Consider the following 17,495-nt stretch of genomic DNA (forward strand, 5'->3'; position numbering starts at 1 on the left):
GTATAAACACAGACAGGAGGCAAGCAATTCCCCTCAAAATAAGAGTCTGAAAAGCTGGCTTTACGAGAATGGGCCCGAGAGAAGGAGCGCCAGTCAAGAGATTCAGACACACGTGTATACTGAAGAAAGGTGCTGAAGCTACATGTAGGACAAAATATATAAAATATTACCTGTCCTCGACAAGTAATAGGGCTAGTAAATAAATAAATAGTACCTGAACAACATGACCCCTCAGTCAGAATGTCAAATGTGAGGATACCAAGAAGGGTTTGTTGAACTACTTTGCGTTTTACTTTCAGCCTCATAAAGAAACCACCCAACTACAACAAACACCTTCCTTGAATCTTAAACTGAAACAAACAAGACAATGCACAAAGATCAGAATTTATTTTTACTTAAATTCTCTGTAGTGCAGACATAGCAACTGTCATCTTAGTGGAATTATTACAACTGTTTTCAGTCTACAGAAGGTTATGTAGCTTTTTCACATTTCATTATGCAACATAAAAAGAACTAAGACATTTTCTTATTTTTGGCAGTTTAAAGAGGAATTGAACATAAATTAAATCCTAGCTATACAATAAGTAAAAATTAGTTAAAACCATAATTCGAGCTCAAAGCCACTGCAAGTGTGTGAATCTCTAACTCTGTACATTTAGTACACGTGCACCATACCATACAGGAAGGTCCAGAAGAGGACATAAGTGAAAAGGCCACCCACTAGCCCCCCAGTAAACAGGAGCCTTCTTGACTTGAAATATTTGTTCCACTTGCGCCCAGCTTTAAGTATAAGCAACAAGGAGAGGAGGAACGAAGCAAGGAAGTAGAAGATAAAGCCATAGAGTCCTGTCAGGCCCAGAATTCCCGCCGTCGCTCCTGACAAAGCTGACACAGATGTCCTGCAGTATTCCAGTACTGCTGCATTTCCTCGGACAGCCACTTCACTGATGAACTGAGGTCCATCTCGTTTCGCTACCAAAGCGGCCATTCTGTACACGTCGGAGCTACTGTAAAAGAGAACAAACAAAAAGACCAATAATGAAACACGGGTGTCACTCAGTAAGTTAACTATTAAAAACATAAGTCAGCATCTTAAAACCTAAAAGGAATTACATGAATGGGTAACAAACACACTTACTGGTATGTGAAAAACAGGACAAAAACCAAGTGTACATGGATACGACAAAGAAATAAAGAACCAATAAGCTTCACATCCAGTCAAGTTAAATGTATTTTCTTAATGTTTGGTTATATACTGTGGATAACATTATTCCAGGGGAAACGGGAGGGGCAGACATAAGAAGGCCATAAGAGGTTGAAGCCTTTGTAAAAAAGTTGAGTTCTCCTTTAACTCCACTGGCTAAAACGGCTGCTCGTTAATCAAAAGACCCCAAGTTCAAGTCCCATTGCAGTAGACAGGGGTTTTGCCAAAGAGTGAATTCTACAGCAGAGACACCAGTGAGTTACAAGTGTGCTAGACATACAATGCACCATCTTATTCATATCAAATCCAACAACATCGCCTCCATTACCCATCAGGGTGGGGTAGTCAAAGACTTAGTAAGAAGTAGAAGCCATGGGAGAATTCTTAAGGGTGTCAGTGCTTCAGGTAACATTAACAATTGTCACACAACTTCTTACAATTTTTCCAGCCGAGCACAATAAAGCAATGTGCTATCAGTGTCATTTAAGATATTAAAATAATGGACATCATTGTGCTAAGAGTTGCCTAAAGGAGAATTGCATTAGCCAACAAATAAGAACAAAATACAAGCAGTGTAAACTTGACAAGTTCACCGTGTAAACATTTTTGTTCATTTTATTAAAAAAAGAGTAGCCATGCAGCTTGAGTAATCATACAGAATAATATTAGAAAACAAACCACATCATGGAAACATACATGGCTCTAATCTTCCCTTGGCACAGTATGCAGGATCGGAGTCAGGTATTATGCAAAGTCACAGAGTGTTCAGAACAACAAATTGTTGAAACAGAGTGCATGGAAACAAAAAGAGCAATAAATAAATAAAAGAGCATCCAGTAAAGAGTACACCATACTGTGTGGCAAACACAATCTCGTAGGTGCAGACATTAGTACCCAAGACATCCCCAAGTTAGGCCTACGGAGATTTGTTTTAGAGTACCACAAGTTTAAATGAAGTTTCAAAGAAGTGGCTGTGGCCTACAGAGAGGTCCTCTTTTGTTCAACGGCAACCCTGATGTCACTATTTTTTTTTTTCGGGTTGGGGTTTAAAGTAAATGGTGGTTTAAAGCTGGAATTATCCAGGTCCTTCCCCTGACTCAGCATTCAGGGTCTTCGAGTCACTAGCCCTGGTCTTGGATACTTTGCCCAAAAATGTAAATTTCCTTCCTAGTATGAAAGTAGCAGAGACGATCAACATAGCCTATTAACTAAAAGGTTGTGATAAAACCTGAGGGGGGAGGCAAGAGTTTAAAAATTCACATCTTTAGGGCACTGTTTTACAAAAAGAGTGACTACAAGCTTTTCAATCATCAAGCATATGTTGAAAGAGCAAAGCAATTTGGGATTAAATTAAAAATTGGACACTATTCTAGTTACTTTATAAAAATAAATCATTTACAATGTGTCATGTATGGCAACCCGAACAGGTTTAGTAACTCCCACAAATTCTAAATTTCCCACACAAATATTTTGGTAAGCCATCTCTATTGACTATTCTTGCAACAAGCCATGTCTTTTTAAAATTACTATTTAATAATTATGCCTAATTTGTTACACAGGAGTTCATTCAAATTACTCAATACATTAATATCAAAGTGATTTGTAAATTACAAGTTTATTGTACTGTACCTTTGGCACTTTTATAGTCCGGCAATTTGTTTTTAATAACAAAACACTGCATATTCTCTGCTAGCTAAACGATATGTTCTTGAACTGGGATGTGTTACAATGCCATTTTAAACAGAAGCAAACCCCGGAGAGAATGAAAGAGATCGAGGTTTGGGTTTGGGTTCACGTTAAGACACACTCAAGTTCAGCCATTCACATACATCCCAAGAGTCCTACATCAACCTCAAGAGAGTGAACTGGCAGCAGGACACACAAGCAGATCACATGGTACACAATTAACTCTTCTCCATGCCCCCAAACCCGCCATGACAGGCTCTGGCTCCCCGTTACCCTAAAGCTGAATTAAACATCTTCACTAAATGGGCATTACACTAACACAGTGCACTCATTAATCTGCAGTTTAGTCACCCAATTTATGAATGTGCCACTACTCTCACCAGTGCCACCGAGTAAGAGTGAGCAGCTGGAGTTTTGGCAACACTGACCAAACTGTCCCCTCACTGTGAAGCTTTCTTAATAAAAATAAAACATTCAAGTTTACTGTATTTTAAACTAGGGGGCTCTGCCCCTTGGTCACTTTGCTTGCCAACCCCCATGCAGGCCCTACACGCAAGTCATTTCCCGGATATGCCACTTGCGATGAATCATGCTGTGCTTTTGGATAAACACAAATATCGACTCTGTCTTTGATATCTCCATCTTTCAAAACTATCGCTGACAATTCATCACATGTTGGATTATTACATATGCGAGTGTGATCTTTCAGATTCATATAGAAATCCTAGAAAAGTCCTTTCTCCATGTTTTTCAGATAAATTTTGTGTAAAGTGTAATACTTTTGGACGTGTGGATTTGTATCCATTATTGGCTGTAGAATTTGTAATACGTCCAATCGTTCAACTCTTTTGATTCTATGTTGCATTGCTTCTCTGTGATGATAAATATAAACCTGACCGAATTGTGGTTTCTTTGAAATTAAACTTGCAGTAGCTCTGTCATATCACCTATGATATATTCAATCTCTTTTCACTGTTCCATTATTTCACCGAGTAATAATTTCCGTGTGTTAGCGCTAATGTGATCTTTACTATCAGTTTTTTGAGACTTTCAAATTTTAGAACTTTCATAATCTATAACCTGCTCTGTATGTGTATCACTGCAACGTTTTTGAACCTCTTTATGACGTTCTACTTTGTCTTTTCTTCTTCTACTGTTTGTCTTTTACTTCTGCCCCCACTTGGACCTGTTAGGTTTTCAATTCATCTCTTGGCACAAAGTTTCGTCTCGCAGGACATGAAATTATCTCTCTGAAAATGTCTCATCTCAAGATTTTTTTTTTTTATATAATAGAGATACATTTGGAAGCTAATACAGACAGAAGGAGAAAATTAAAATTATACGTGACAACTGAACTCCAATTCTGAACCCAGACTTCTGGAGAGGCGAGGCTGTCTGTATGGAGTCTCCCCAGGTACTCTGATCCTCCCCCAGTGTGTTAAGAAGATTATCCTGAGGGAACATCGGAGTATACCGTGGTTCAAAACGAGTTCCTTGAAGAAGGTTGGCAACTGCGTTGCATCTGCTCTTATCCAAATCACTACAACCCAAATATTCTTGAACTGGTTTTAGCTGGTCTGAAAATGAATGGATGGATAGGAGATTATTAGAGCCCAAGGGTCAACAGTATCATTCTACATGCCAAGGATGTGCAGGTTAGGCTTAGGTACACCTTTAAATAACCTTGTTTAAAGCAAGGGTGTGCCATACTGGGGCTCAGGTCTCACTACCAGTGCTGCCAGGATCAGCCATGAAGTGGGAAAACCCCCCAAAAAAACCCAAAGCTGGATTGATGGATGCTGCCAGAACACTAAAGCTATAATGGCAACATTCTTTTAATAATCTGAATTGTCCATGCAGGGCTCAAATTAACTGGAATATTTTGAATGAAAGGGTTTAAAATGCCAACATGAACATTACACTGCAGAAAACAAAGAAACTGAGCAGTACAAGGAGGATATCACAGTGTGTATGTATGGCCTCTTAGCCATTACATCAGCAATGAATCTGTCCATTATGATTCTATTTAAAAAAAATATATATACATATATTAAAAAGAAAAAAACTTCAGCTGCAGATCTGTCTGTTACAGCAGAGCGTGGCGGGAGATGCCAACTGCCACGAAGCAGACCCGATGACTGGAAGACACTATGCAAAGTGCAAAAAACTAAATGCAAATTCAGATGAGCAAACATGAAAATTGACCAACTGTCTGTGTGTAACTACCTCTGTTAGGATACAAGTCCACTTTCTGTATCTTTACTTTTGAACCAAGAAATGTCACACCATCTGTCCATATTGTTGTTTTGCCATCCACATAATGAAATCCACATTTTCCATTTCAAATCCACTGGCACCTCTGGCGGCATCAGCACAAGACAGGGACCATCCTGGGTACCACTGCAGGGTATGCCGACGTGCCAGCAAGGAACAGAAAGTTATCTGCAATATTTCATAGATACTCATGTGTAACTAAAATGAAGACTGCTAAATATACACTTGTTAGAGGTTAACAAGACCATTCAAGGCAGGTTTCAATTTGCAAGCTGTTCTTTTCTGCTGCACCTTTCGTGTCCAAAACTGGTTAAGTGAACGTGAACTCCTAAATCAGTCTGAGACTCGAATCGCTTAAAGCAAGAAATGGAAATATTTGAGCCCAACCAACTTACACATTTATGCTTGCAATGATGCACAACCAAAGTCAAGGAGCAGAGAAAGAATAAGAGTCACTACAGTTAATGCTCTATTAATAAAAGGAACGGCATAAATTGAAGGAATAACTAAAGTGACACTTCATTTTAAATAGGTTAAAACTTTACAAAGCATGATTTTCCAATTTATATCTTTTTTGTGCTCCACATTGGCATTGGACTGGTACTAAAATTTTGCCTTTAACAATGATACCAGCTTTTGGACCGCAGTACAGTATAAAAATGATTCTGAAGCAAATAATGAAAAATCCAAAACCCCCCATCTTACTCCAGCTGCCATTGCAACACACCACGCACTGCTTCCCTCTTAATATTTCCGATCACGGCAAACATTTGGTGTTTTGGCATGGGGGAAAGACAGGTTTAGCTTGGCTTTTTAGCTATCACATCCAGAAAAGTAGACAAAAATCGTGTTTAGGGACTCTAAAGCATGCAAATCCCTTGAAAACATAAACTGCAACTCTTCACCCCAACACAATACTTAAAGAAACCTCAAAACTGTGTATCCCAATTGGAAAGGGTTGGAGCCAATCCCTGCAGCAACAAAACCAGGCAGGAAACAACCCCAGAAGGGACACCAGGACCTTGCAGGGTAGAATCACCTACTCTCACATCGACAAACAGTCAGTTTAGCGCTGATAAGTAACCTAACCAGCATTTCTTTGGGCCTGTGGGACGAAAAACATAGGCACACAGAAGGAGAACACATAGGCAGAAAACAAGCATGGGTTCAAACCCAAGATGCTGCATCTGGGAGGCACTGTGCCACCATGCTTCCTCACTTAAAGCCCTATGTGAAAAGGAATGTGGCCCTTGGATTCTCCTGCAGAAACTAGAGTACTGCAACACTTTAAATACGTTAAAATATCAACAGTGCTATATACTTAGAGAAAGTAAAAGACAGGGACCCCCTAGGTCAACAGATGATATTTCCTTTAAAGTGAACACATTTCTACATCGGTGAAGCACTTCAGCAGATAAACACACAAGAGTGTCCCTACTGGGTTCTGCCCATCTCCATGTCTTCTTATTAGGGTTGCTTCTCAACATATTTTACTGGTTATCCCCCACCCACCTTTTCGCCTTTGGCTCAGCACCTTCACACTTGCCATTTAAATTTCTGCTATCTGTTATTAGTACAGAGTTGGAGTGATTAAATGCATTTGAATGCCGCCTTTATTGTTTTAATGACTAGAACTATTCGATAACTGCATTCATTCGAGGATTTTCATCTCAATGGTTAGTCACTTTTTCGAAATATGATTGCCAGGTTTCTGTTCCCAAACCCCCAATGGTGGTTAAAAGTATATAAAATAGCAACAAGAAAACAGACCGGTCCTCCAATTGGGGCGATCGGCTTCGTTCTTTGCGAGACACGTCTGATTTCGCCAGGAGGTGACAGCCAGCCCTCTCAATGCGTCACAAGATATGAAACCTACCGTTTTCTCCTACTATATTTAGACTCCAGAATAAACTCGACAGAAAAATAAGACAAAATGAAAATGTAAAAAAAGTCAAAGCCAAATGTGCAGGAAATTCATACAAAATCTAAAATCCTCAAAAAAACGCTCAATCTAACGGATTAAAAGCAAATTTCAAGACACAGTGAAACTTAACGATTAGTGTTCTTTATTTAGCACACGCCCTTCCTCAAGACCAGAATAAAGGGCTCCGGTCGAAGCAGGGGTTGAAGCAGTAGCCTTGTGCTGCTGGTTCAAAAAACCAAGTCACCATTCCACACTTCATGCCACTTAAGATATAAAACACCCCAACACCGAGGGAAAGGCTAAGCCGCTACAACAACTGTGATCGACACATACTTAAAAAAAGTGACAGACTGGGAAAATAGCAGTTGCACTGCTGTTTGCAGTTGCAAAAAAACACTCGAATAATAAATAACCAATACTGTTTGCTCGATCATTCGGCCACATACGTCCTTGCCTTCTTTTACAATCGAACTACGTTTTTCAAACCGGCCTCTCTACTTACCCCGATGCTCAGCTCTTCAAGCGATTCCGTAGGCAGCAGGCACTCAGTTGAACATCATATGCAACAGGGACAAAGCATCAGCTTGATTACTTTTTCTCTCTCTCACTTTTTTATTATTTTCACTCATAAACACAAATATAGAGAAATCACAGCTGGTCTCGCGGAAAAAAAACGAAAGCGCAATTTCAATGATTTAACGCATCGTGTATAAGTGTGGCCATTTTGTAGCGTGGTGATTTATGGGTAATATTTAATAGAAACGTGAACACGAAAAAAATACCCGACTACATTAAGGTTACATTATTGCTAAAATTTATAATCCACATGATATCTTTATATTAAAAAAAATAAAAATAATAAAAAGGAACTAGCCTCCTTATCACTTGATCTTTAGTCTTTTTTTTTGTGTGTGTGTATGGTGGCCGGAGTGGGACATGCTTGAATGTTCTCTCTGTGGGGTGCTGTGAGTTGAATCTGTTACGGCTATTTCCGTGCGTGTTAAATATTTATATGTATATGCTATGATCCTTTCTGTAAATTTAAACGTGAAGACATTTTTAAAGTGACTGTATTTAACTCGCATGTTCAATGTGTCATTGTTCATAAGTATTTTTTGACTGTAATTACCTTCTGTTCAAAGCGGTTAAAGTCCATGCAGTGCGCCTTGACATTTATGTTGTTATCTCAGACCTAAAGGTAGGACTTTTCCCAATGCGAGCTTATTTATTTATTTTGGGATCATCATTTCTCCTAATATACAAGTAGTCACTAGCGGAAAAAACGGGATTTTATTAAAATGCTAAAAAGCAATAATCAGGAACTACTGGCGATGAGTAATATTAGTGAGATATTTAGAGAGAAAAAGTGGATAATAATGACAGCAGTATGCGCTTTCACCGTGGAGGTTTTTACTCGGTTCTTGCATTAATAGGCTGCAGCAGACTGAAAGTATTTGAGACCTTAATGGGTGAGCTGTGGAAGATTAATGGATCGCACCGTGGTTAAATTAGGTTAGATTAGGTAAAATCATTATTGTCACATACACTGCAAGAACATGGTGAAATCTTTGTTCCAGAGTTGCACTGTGGGAGGGATGGGGGGTAAGGGTGAGCAGGAAAGTATACACAGGGAATAAGATGATATAGAAATAAATAAATAGAGTACCATAAACCAGCATGTGAGTAGAGTGCACAGTATTGGGCAGGTAACATTACCGAAAACTCTGAGACCTTATTGGCTGTGGGAAGAAGCTGTCCCTGAAGTGGGCGGAGCATGTGATAAAGCCCCGGTAGCGTTTATTAGAAGGTAGAAGTGAAAACGTGATGAGCTGGATGACTGTCATCCAAGATAATAGATTCAGCTGCCCCTAGACTTCAAGTGGAATGGATGATACAAAGCTGTGGAAGGTTAGCCCCAAAGATTTTAGAAGTAGTACTTTGGAGTAATGTCCGATCCTGGCAAATCAGGTTACCAAATCACACTGTGATGCATCCGGTCAGCATACTTTCAGTAGTACAGCAGTGGAAGTTCACTAGCATTTTGGTTTCCACCCCAAAGCTCTTTACTCTCCTCAGGAAAAAGGGCCTTTTTGAGGATGTAGGTGGTTTCAACAGACCATAAAAGGCAGTCTGTGGTCTGGACACCCAGGAACCTGAAGCTACTAACTCTCTGAACAGGAGAGCAGTTGATGTGGATTGGAGCATGATTGCCTTTGTCCTTCCAGAAGTCAACGATGACCTGCTTTGTTTTGGTGTTTTTTCGATATTCAGGGAGAGGTTGTTGATGTGGCTCTGTAGCCCTCTTATAGGCAGTCTCCTCATTATCACAGATGAGGCCAATCATGATGGTGTCATTCACAGATTGCATGATACTGTTTCCGCACATGCTTTGCTACACAGTCATAGGTGGATTGACTATATAACTGTGGACTGAGGCAGCAGCCTTGCGGAACACCAAAGTTGGTGAGCAGCACGAAAGAGTTCTTGTTGCTAATCCTGACCTGACTGGGGCTTATTTGTCACAAAGTCAAACATCCAGCCATAGATGGAGCTGCTCAGACCAAGGCATCTGAGCTTCAGCACCAAGCTGTAGGGCACAATGGTGTTATAAAGGCAGAGCTGTAATCAATGAACAGCATCATGAAATAGTTGTTTTTCCATTCCTTATGTCTCCGAGCAATGTTCAGGGTGAAGTGGATAGCATCATCCACAGACCTGTTATACCAGTATGCAAATTGTAGTGGATCCAGGCTAGCAGGGAGATTGTGTTTAATATGAATCATGACCAGTTTCTGCAAAGACTTCAAAAGAGATGGCCCAGTAGTCAGTCGTTTTAGTTGGAAACATGCAGATTTCTTTGGCATAAGCATGATTTTGGTTTTCTTGAAACACAGCAGCACCATGCACACAGACAGGGGCAAAATGAAGATGTTGGCCTACACTCGTGATAGTTGGGTGGGACGCGCCTTAAGGACGTCAGGTTGAGATGCCATCTCAGCTAGCAGCTTTGCAAAGTTTAACCCATTTAAAGGTTTCACTCATGTCGGCCTCCAACCCCTGCAGAATGGTTCTGGGTGCCGGTAGTGCTGGAAACATTATGAGTCTTGCCACGTCTGAGCCTCGAGGCTTTAAACAAGCCATGAGTATAGAAATAAAAGTATTTAAATAAATCTTATGTATTCATTTTCTCATGCATTCAGGTTTAGGCTAATTGTATTCTGTACAGAACGACTTTTCCTCGCAATTCTTTCAGGGCACATTTTTAAAAAGTTGTCAGTTTTCAAGGAAATGATGGTATGTGTCACAAGAAATGAATTAATCCTGGTATTTATAGCTCCAAACTATAGACTGATGCACTGAGTCTTTTTAAGTTTGGTAAAACTTGGCCACCAGACACATTCACAAAATTTAGCAGCAGATGCAAATTGTGATTTATTTCATTAAACTACATACTACAGTATTGTAATTACACTGATTACACAGTTTTGGTCAGTTACAGGCAAGTAATCATCTGGGAAGTGTTGTTCATTTATGGTATCCTTATATGAGTAGCATGAAGAAGAAAAACAAAAAAATACTGTTTTTGTGTTCACAAGACTTACTTATGGACACTTTTGAATCACTTCAGGTTTTTTTTTGTCTTCCGCTTTCTGACTCACCATTATCAGACAGACCTCACATATTTTATCCCGTTCAACATGTCTTCATCTTTTTAATGCGCAAGATGTTGTACTTTTTGGGGTTCTCCTCCTGCTTTTGAATCTCTAAACCAAAAATAAAAACCATTTTAGGCCATTTTTGACCATATTTTGTGCAGGAAATTATACCCTTATGATAAAGAGTAAACCGAAGGACTGGAAGTTATATCCATATATAACTTATCCATACTGTATATAACATATCCACTGACTACAGGGGTTCACCCCCTAATGGGATACGAGAGGTCAAAATTACTGCTTTTCACAAAACTTTGAAAAAATAGAGATTGATAATATAGGCATGTGGAGTGTTGTTCTATGCTATTTCAAGTTTTCTGATCATGAATGATAATATTTTTGATATGTGATTCTTTACAAGTATTTCTAGCTCTCTAAGAACCGTTCCCAGATGGTTAAAAATGGCCAATTTCAAACATAAGCATGTGGACAAGAGCGCTGTTTGGGGGTGGCAAGTGGGGTGACTGCCCCAGGCCCCGCGCCTAAGGGGGCCCCACTTTTGAGGTCTGTGTGTCCTGTTTGAGCAGATTTGTCAAGTTATATTCTCCAGTTATATTTTGATAAAGTCTGCATGTTCTGTTGCAAAAATCTAGTTGAATACTGTAATGAGAAAATCTGGTGTATGTTAACATTATTTTTATTAAATACACGCGCAAGTTTATACAGTCCACACATACTGGTAACAGCGTTTGACGTAACCGGCCCTACATGGGGATGGTCAGCCCTAGGCCCCGCACACCCCTCTGCATGTGGGATATGGTTTTAGACTATTTCAACATCAGTAATAACAAATATGTTGTTATTTTTGATCCTTTACTAGGAACTTAGCCCTCTATGGACCTCTATCAGAGGGTAAAAAATTAAAATGACTTAAATGTTTAAATTGAAAGACACATTTTAATATCTCAGATATTTACTACTGTAACTACAAATGTTAGTTAGTGTGACAGTAGTTTTAAAATCTTGTATTAGTAGAAGTCATGTGAAAGACATATAGTTTACCATTCTTCACCTGAGTCTACCTAGACTGGCCCCTTGCCTCCACCTACTCTCGTCTTTTGTCCGTCACTGCCTTCCATCAGCATCTTCTTCAGAGGTCCCAAACAGTCCAACTGACTACCGTTTTTGTGCTTCAACTTGTGTCATCATCATTACTGCAGTCCATTTATTCACACGGAACCTTTTCAATTCCTGCCATACTCACTTGCTTAAGCGAGTTTGAAATTGAATGGATGGATTCAACTTTCAGGTTCAAGTTTATTGTTACACGTTCAGATTACAATGAATTCTTACTTGTTTATTTGTATGGTGACCAAAATTCAACTTGTCGCCACTCCTTTGTGCCTTGATCGCCACGTTATGCTTTCGTCACCATCTCTTATGGAATCATCTTAAATGCCTTCTCCACATCTACAGATCTGTAAAACAACTTCTTTCCCTTCATCTAATTTCCTTCCTCTGTTTGTGCTCATTTTACTTTTTATCTTTCTCTGGCAATAAAACCATATAGTATTTCATTGACTTTTATTAGATCTCTCAGCCAGCATAAATACAGTAATTGCTCCATAAGGTGAGTTGTTTCATAAGCCGTGCACTTACATGGATCACCGTTACCTTTGTACACTGGACTGAAAACACTCTATTTTTTGCAGTATTATGAAATCCTTCTTTCTCAAAAGCCAAACGTCAGTGCACTGTAACCATTCAGATCTAATTCCTGTATCATCCTTCTACATATCCAACGCCACGCTAGGAAGTCAGTGATTTACCTGTCTTCATCACATTCCTCTGTTTTGTAATTCTGCATTTAAAAGCCTTCAATAAGGTTCTTCCATTTATTTTTTGCAGATGACATCTTCATTAGAATAATTTAGACATAATTAGGTACTTCAGAGCAACAGACTTCCCAAATCCTATTCACCTCATTTGTCCAAAATTACATTAAGCCGTGTTTTTAAGCTCCCTAAAGCCCTCTTGTCTACCACACTACTTAGTGATTTAATTTATGTGTCTGTTGTTTCCATCAGTGTCCATGTGTGTGTCCAGAAAAAAATATTTAAGTTCAGTTAGGATTCCATATATTCTTGATATTAAAATCTTCTTACAGATCAATAATATAGAAAAAAAAATGTTTCCTTCATTGTTTTTCTCACATGTGTTTCCCAATCCCAAAAGTACTCCTCATGTGTTCTTCATCTTGCACCTCACTTAGTTTTCTGGCACCTTTGACATTGCCATGAGGATTTCATTGAATCTTTGTAGATGTTCTTTTGTGATTCTATTTCTTAATCACCTCTACTAAAAGTGTGCCATCTTGTCTACCGGTGTGCTTCCACGCACATTTTCCCCAGCTAGGTATTCTTCATTAATCCTATTTGCCCATTACTCCTCATGTTGCCAGTGCCTCAGGTGCATTTTAATTCTCACACCCTGTTCATTGATGATCCAGACCTTTCATCTTGGTCTGTTACATTTTCTCATTCTTAAAAGGTTAGATGGCGTAATTTTAACAAATTTCCAGTGATCATCTTCACATTTTTCACCAGGTTTGGCCACCACTCCTCATTACCAAGTATTCTGTTATGTTCTCTGAACCAGATTCAAACCTTATTAACCTTTTCTCATACAGCTCTAAATCCCAGAATCCCTTTGCTATCATGCCAAAGAACCCCTCCAGGAACTCCTTCTCAAATAACAGCACTGACTCTTATAGGTACATTGAGATCATCAGGGTACATGACACAGCTTGTTCTAAAGTTCCTCAGTGGATTAATTGAGGTTTCAGTTTGTGGCTAATGTTTAAGTTCTTCAAGTTACTCATCATGTCCTCTGATAGCCTGACGTCCCATCCAGGTTTCGTTCCTGCTGCTGTGATAGGCTGTGGCCATCCATGAGCCGAAAATTTCATTGAGTGGGTCCAGTAAATGGATGAATGGGTGGACTTACACATTTTCATTAAATTACTTTTTAGTTACTTAAAGGTGAACCTTATCAAAGCTGAACACATTCAGTGTAAAAGGTTATAATGAAGGCATTTTCAGATTGAGACTGATTTGACTGGCAGTAAAGAAATTGTTTCCCTTTAAATAATATAACATTTAGCCTTTCATTAGGATGCTACTGAAAAGCTATCAATACTACAGCCTCTTACTTTCACTGATTTTCTGTACCCTCGGCATCTTGGGGAACCACAGCCTGTCATAACAGCATCCGTTGTATGGGTGGCACTGACCTTGAATGGGACACCAGTTTATAGAAGGGCTCTCTCATGCACTCTCCCCAACAGCCAAACCAGGTCAGTCTGGGCTCTCCAAACTATATATGGGAGAAAATTGAAGTAACCGGAGAAGATGTCACCCCTTCAGTGGCAGTGCTGGGATTCTTTAGCTGTGAAGCAGCAGTAGTAGTAACCAATCCATGCATACTTTACCACTTCCTTTAGATGTTTGGCTATGATGATGTAGTTATTTAGTCTTAAAAGATATGTAAGTAAAGTTACAGTGCCTAGAAAAGCTATTAACCTCTCTACTGAATCCTGATGTATTAGATTGTAAAATTTTATTTATGGCTTCCATGTTCTAGGTGGCATAGTACTGTAGCCTCACAGATATAGTGTTCTGTGTTGGGTCATTGGCAATGTGGAGTTTGCATGTTCTCTCCTTGTCAATGTAAATTTAACTACTATATTCCCTACAAAAAGCATGTCGAACAATCTGTGAGACTGAATTTTCCCTGTGTGACTTTGTTTCTTGTAATGGACTGGCATCCTGATCAGAACCATGTTTTTTTTTGTCTTGCACTTTGTGCTGCTATAGGCATACTGTTTCCCTGAAGTAGTAAGCAGGTCTGAGAATATTAGTTATGTTACTAACACATTCTACCATCCAAAGCCTTTCCATAAAGAGAAATATGGAACATTAAAATCCTAAAAGATAAACTTCTTGTGAGTTGAGCATTTATATCTCTAGTGTTTTTCTGCTTTGAATCTAATTGATCCTGAAGATCACCAGTGCCTGTTTTAGGTTGCTACTATCAGAATAGTTTACAGCAGCAGTGGTATGGCCTTACTGATGTGGAGTATCTGATTTGCATCACACGAGCAGTGTAGTGTTCAGGCCAGAAAGTCCTACTTTAGTGTCCTCAGAGCGCAAGCCTTTCCTCTGCAATATCAGCAGTGTCCACTGGGTGGCACTGTGCAAATACTTAACAGGCGAGCATCTTTTTTTTATGTTACTTTCAGCCAGGGTCTCTCACTTGCTGTTATCCCATAAAGGTTTTATATGCTTAGTGCCTTGGAGATTGCTAGGAATCAAAGTAAGATCCTGGGTGTGTTTACATTCAGATTATACTGAAGACGTCAATGGTCTGACTGCACTTTGTAAACGTTTAAGTTATGTGCATAGTGTGTTGGTTAAACTCTTTGAAACTATTGAAATTCAGTGAATATTTAAAAATTAACTTCAAAATGCATAAAGTTGTATTTCAAGCTCAATCAAGAATGAGACAATGTATTTTATCAAGAATAAGACAGAATTAATTGTATTACAATGACAGCTTTAACAGTCCTGAATTCCATTATGTGTTATACCCAGCTGAGCCTGGCTGTCACACATTTTTCAAGTTTATTGCTATTACTACTGTTTCCTAAAATGTCTTTGCTTTCTTTACTCTGTTTTCACAGAAAAGGCATAATGTCACATTCCCATGGCTCAGCACAGTATGTGCTTGGTATTGATCTTGGAACAACATCTGTAAAAGCTGTATTATTAGAATCCAGATCCAAGAAGGTTGCCAGCAGTGAAATCAGACCAACTAAGGCAGAAGTCTTAAGTGATTTAGGACCTCAGGTGAGAATTTGTACTTTTTTTTTTAATTCATTCTCAAAACAGAGAACACATCTTTTATAAATGAGCAACAACAACACTCCGTAGCAGCAGACTGCATGACTAGCTCTTAGCTACATTCATTTTGAAGCTACTGTGAGAATTACAGCAGGAATTCAGAGCAGGGTGAGAAGAAAGGTGCAAGACTGGCTTGATTTTTGTTTTTTGTTTTTTTAACTGGGAGTACCATAGATGTGGTCCCTCATGGCTGTTATTCTTTTAAGAGATACATTTGATATGAACAGAAATGTAAAAGTCAGTCCATCCATTTTGTGACCGTGGCAATTCAACTGTAGCTTTGGATCACCAGAGTGTGTGCTAGCAATTCAGAAGTCAACCCTACGTGTCAAACCAGCTCTCCACAGAGCATACACATTCATTCTGGCCAGATCAGTGCTCATCTTTGTAATGTGTAAGGAATTTGGAGAATCCAGGGAATGTAGTAACATAAACCACCTAAGAGTTTATTCCTGCTTTTTGTCTGATAGGCAGTAGCTACCAACACCCCAAAATTAGAATTGAGGACTTCAGAAGTTGAAGGGGTGGACTAACATTTGAGCTATTGGAAAGTTTATCTAAGGTGTGGCACATGCTCCAAAGATGAAAGATTACCGCCATTTTTGTATAACAGTACACACATATTCACAACTATTTTTTTAGCAGTAGATTATAACATATGTTCATTCTCAAAACCACTTAATCAATTTCAGTGTTTCAGAGGTCCCAAGATTTTCCTGGCAGCACTGGGCAAAAGGCAGGAACCAGTCATGAACAGGGCAGTAGCACCTACTTGGAATCACCACTTAATATCACTTCTTCGGCAATGTTGGAAGAATAATCACACTGATACAAGGAGAACATTTAGACTTCAGATAGACAAAGATGAGGCACATGATTCAAACCTGGGATCCATAGGCAGCAAGCACTTACTGCTGTGCCGCCATGCTGCTGCTATGCGATCAGCCCCTGCAACAGATATTAGTTACTAAGGATTAATTTCTCTCTGTGCCTACAAGAACCAGAAAAATTTTCAGAACTTGCAAAGAATTGCAAAGTTACTCATCAATATGCATTTTGCTATAAATCATTGATTAGGCTTGAAGATATTACTGAAATTTTAAAGGCTTACATTTTAAGATATTGATTTGACATTTCTGAAACTAATATTAATTTTCTTTTCAAAGCAGATTAAATGACTGGAAAGTCATCTGTCCTGTGGTACCTTTCCTGCATCCTAACTGTCATAATGAGAAAGGCGGCCAGCATGCAAAAATGTATTTCTTTTCATACATGTCTGTTAAAGATGCAACAGCTTGAATTTTACATATATTCTAAATCATTATAATGAAGGCTGCATGAATTTAGTTTCAGTGTGTTTAGAAGAGAGACAGATAATGCCTCCCACTTCATAAACTCATTATTACCAACTGTGCTACATTACTGATGCACACAACCCAAGCATTGTCTGTAAAGTTTCATATTTCAAATGCATTGTAGAGCTGTGGAGTTCATCCATCTGTCCATTTTCTGACCCACTTATCTAGGGCTGGAGCCTACCTTGCTGGGGCACCAATCAATCACAGGATACATTCATGTTACCGCCCACACAGACTCATATTTACTAACAAAAATATAAACGAGTTAAAAAATATCATATCAATAGGGTTATAGAGCTCAATTAGAGCTGTAATGCTGTTTTTTTAAATACTGCTAATTCTTTTTTCTTGTACAAACAGCCTAGTTGAAATTTCTGTATTTTATCAATAATGTAAAGAAGCATAATCCAATTTCTTGCACAAGTTGTTTCT

General features: G+C 38.9%; 2 protein-coding genes across 4 annotated transcripts in view; one reads left to right on the forward strand and one right to left on the reverse strand.

The window, feature by feature from the left end:
- Positions 1-370: 370 nt before the first annotated feature.
- On the reverse strand, positions 371-7,839 carry emc6 (ER membrane protein complex subunit 6). The gene is made up of 2 exons (XM_028807187.2): positions 7,591-7,839; positions 371-1,007 (listed from the first exon to the last, which is right to left on the reverse strand). Exon 2 carries the CDS (start codon positions 986-988, stop codon positions 656-658), a length of 333 nt encoding a protein of 110 aa, XP_028663020.1. The 5' UTR covers positions 989-1,007; positions 7,591-7,839; the 3' UTR covers positions 371-655.
- Positions 7,840-7,990: 151 nt separating this feature from the next.
- Positions 7,991-17,495, forward strand: part of shpk (sedoheptulokinase) — a 56,883-nt gene continuing 47,378 nt past the window's right edge. Inside the window, exons 1-2 of one of the 3 annotated variants that reach the window (XM_051931069.1) lie at positions 7,991-8,081; positions 15,486-15,651. In XM_051931069.1, the coding sequence (XP_051787029.1) occupies positions 15,496-15,651 (156 nt within the window). In that variant the 5' untranslated portion in view covers positions 7,991-8,081; positions 15,486-15,495. Of the gene's footprint in view, positions 8,082-13,466; positions 14,100-15,485; positions 15,652-17,495 lie in introns of those variants that run through there. The other 2 variants (XM_051931068.1, XM_051931070.1) reach the window with 2 other exon arrangements.

This window comes from Erpetoichthys calabaricus, chromosome 8, assembly GCF_900747795.2.
Source record: "Erpetoichthys calabaricus chromosome 8, fErpCal1.3, whole genome shotgun sequence".
NCBI classification, from domain to species: Eukaryota; Metazoa; Chordata; class Cladistia; order Polypteriformes; family Polypteridae; genus Erpetoichthys; species Erpetoichthys calabaricus.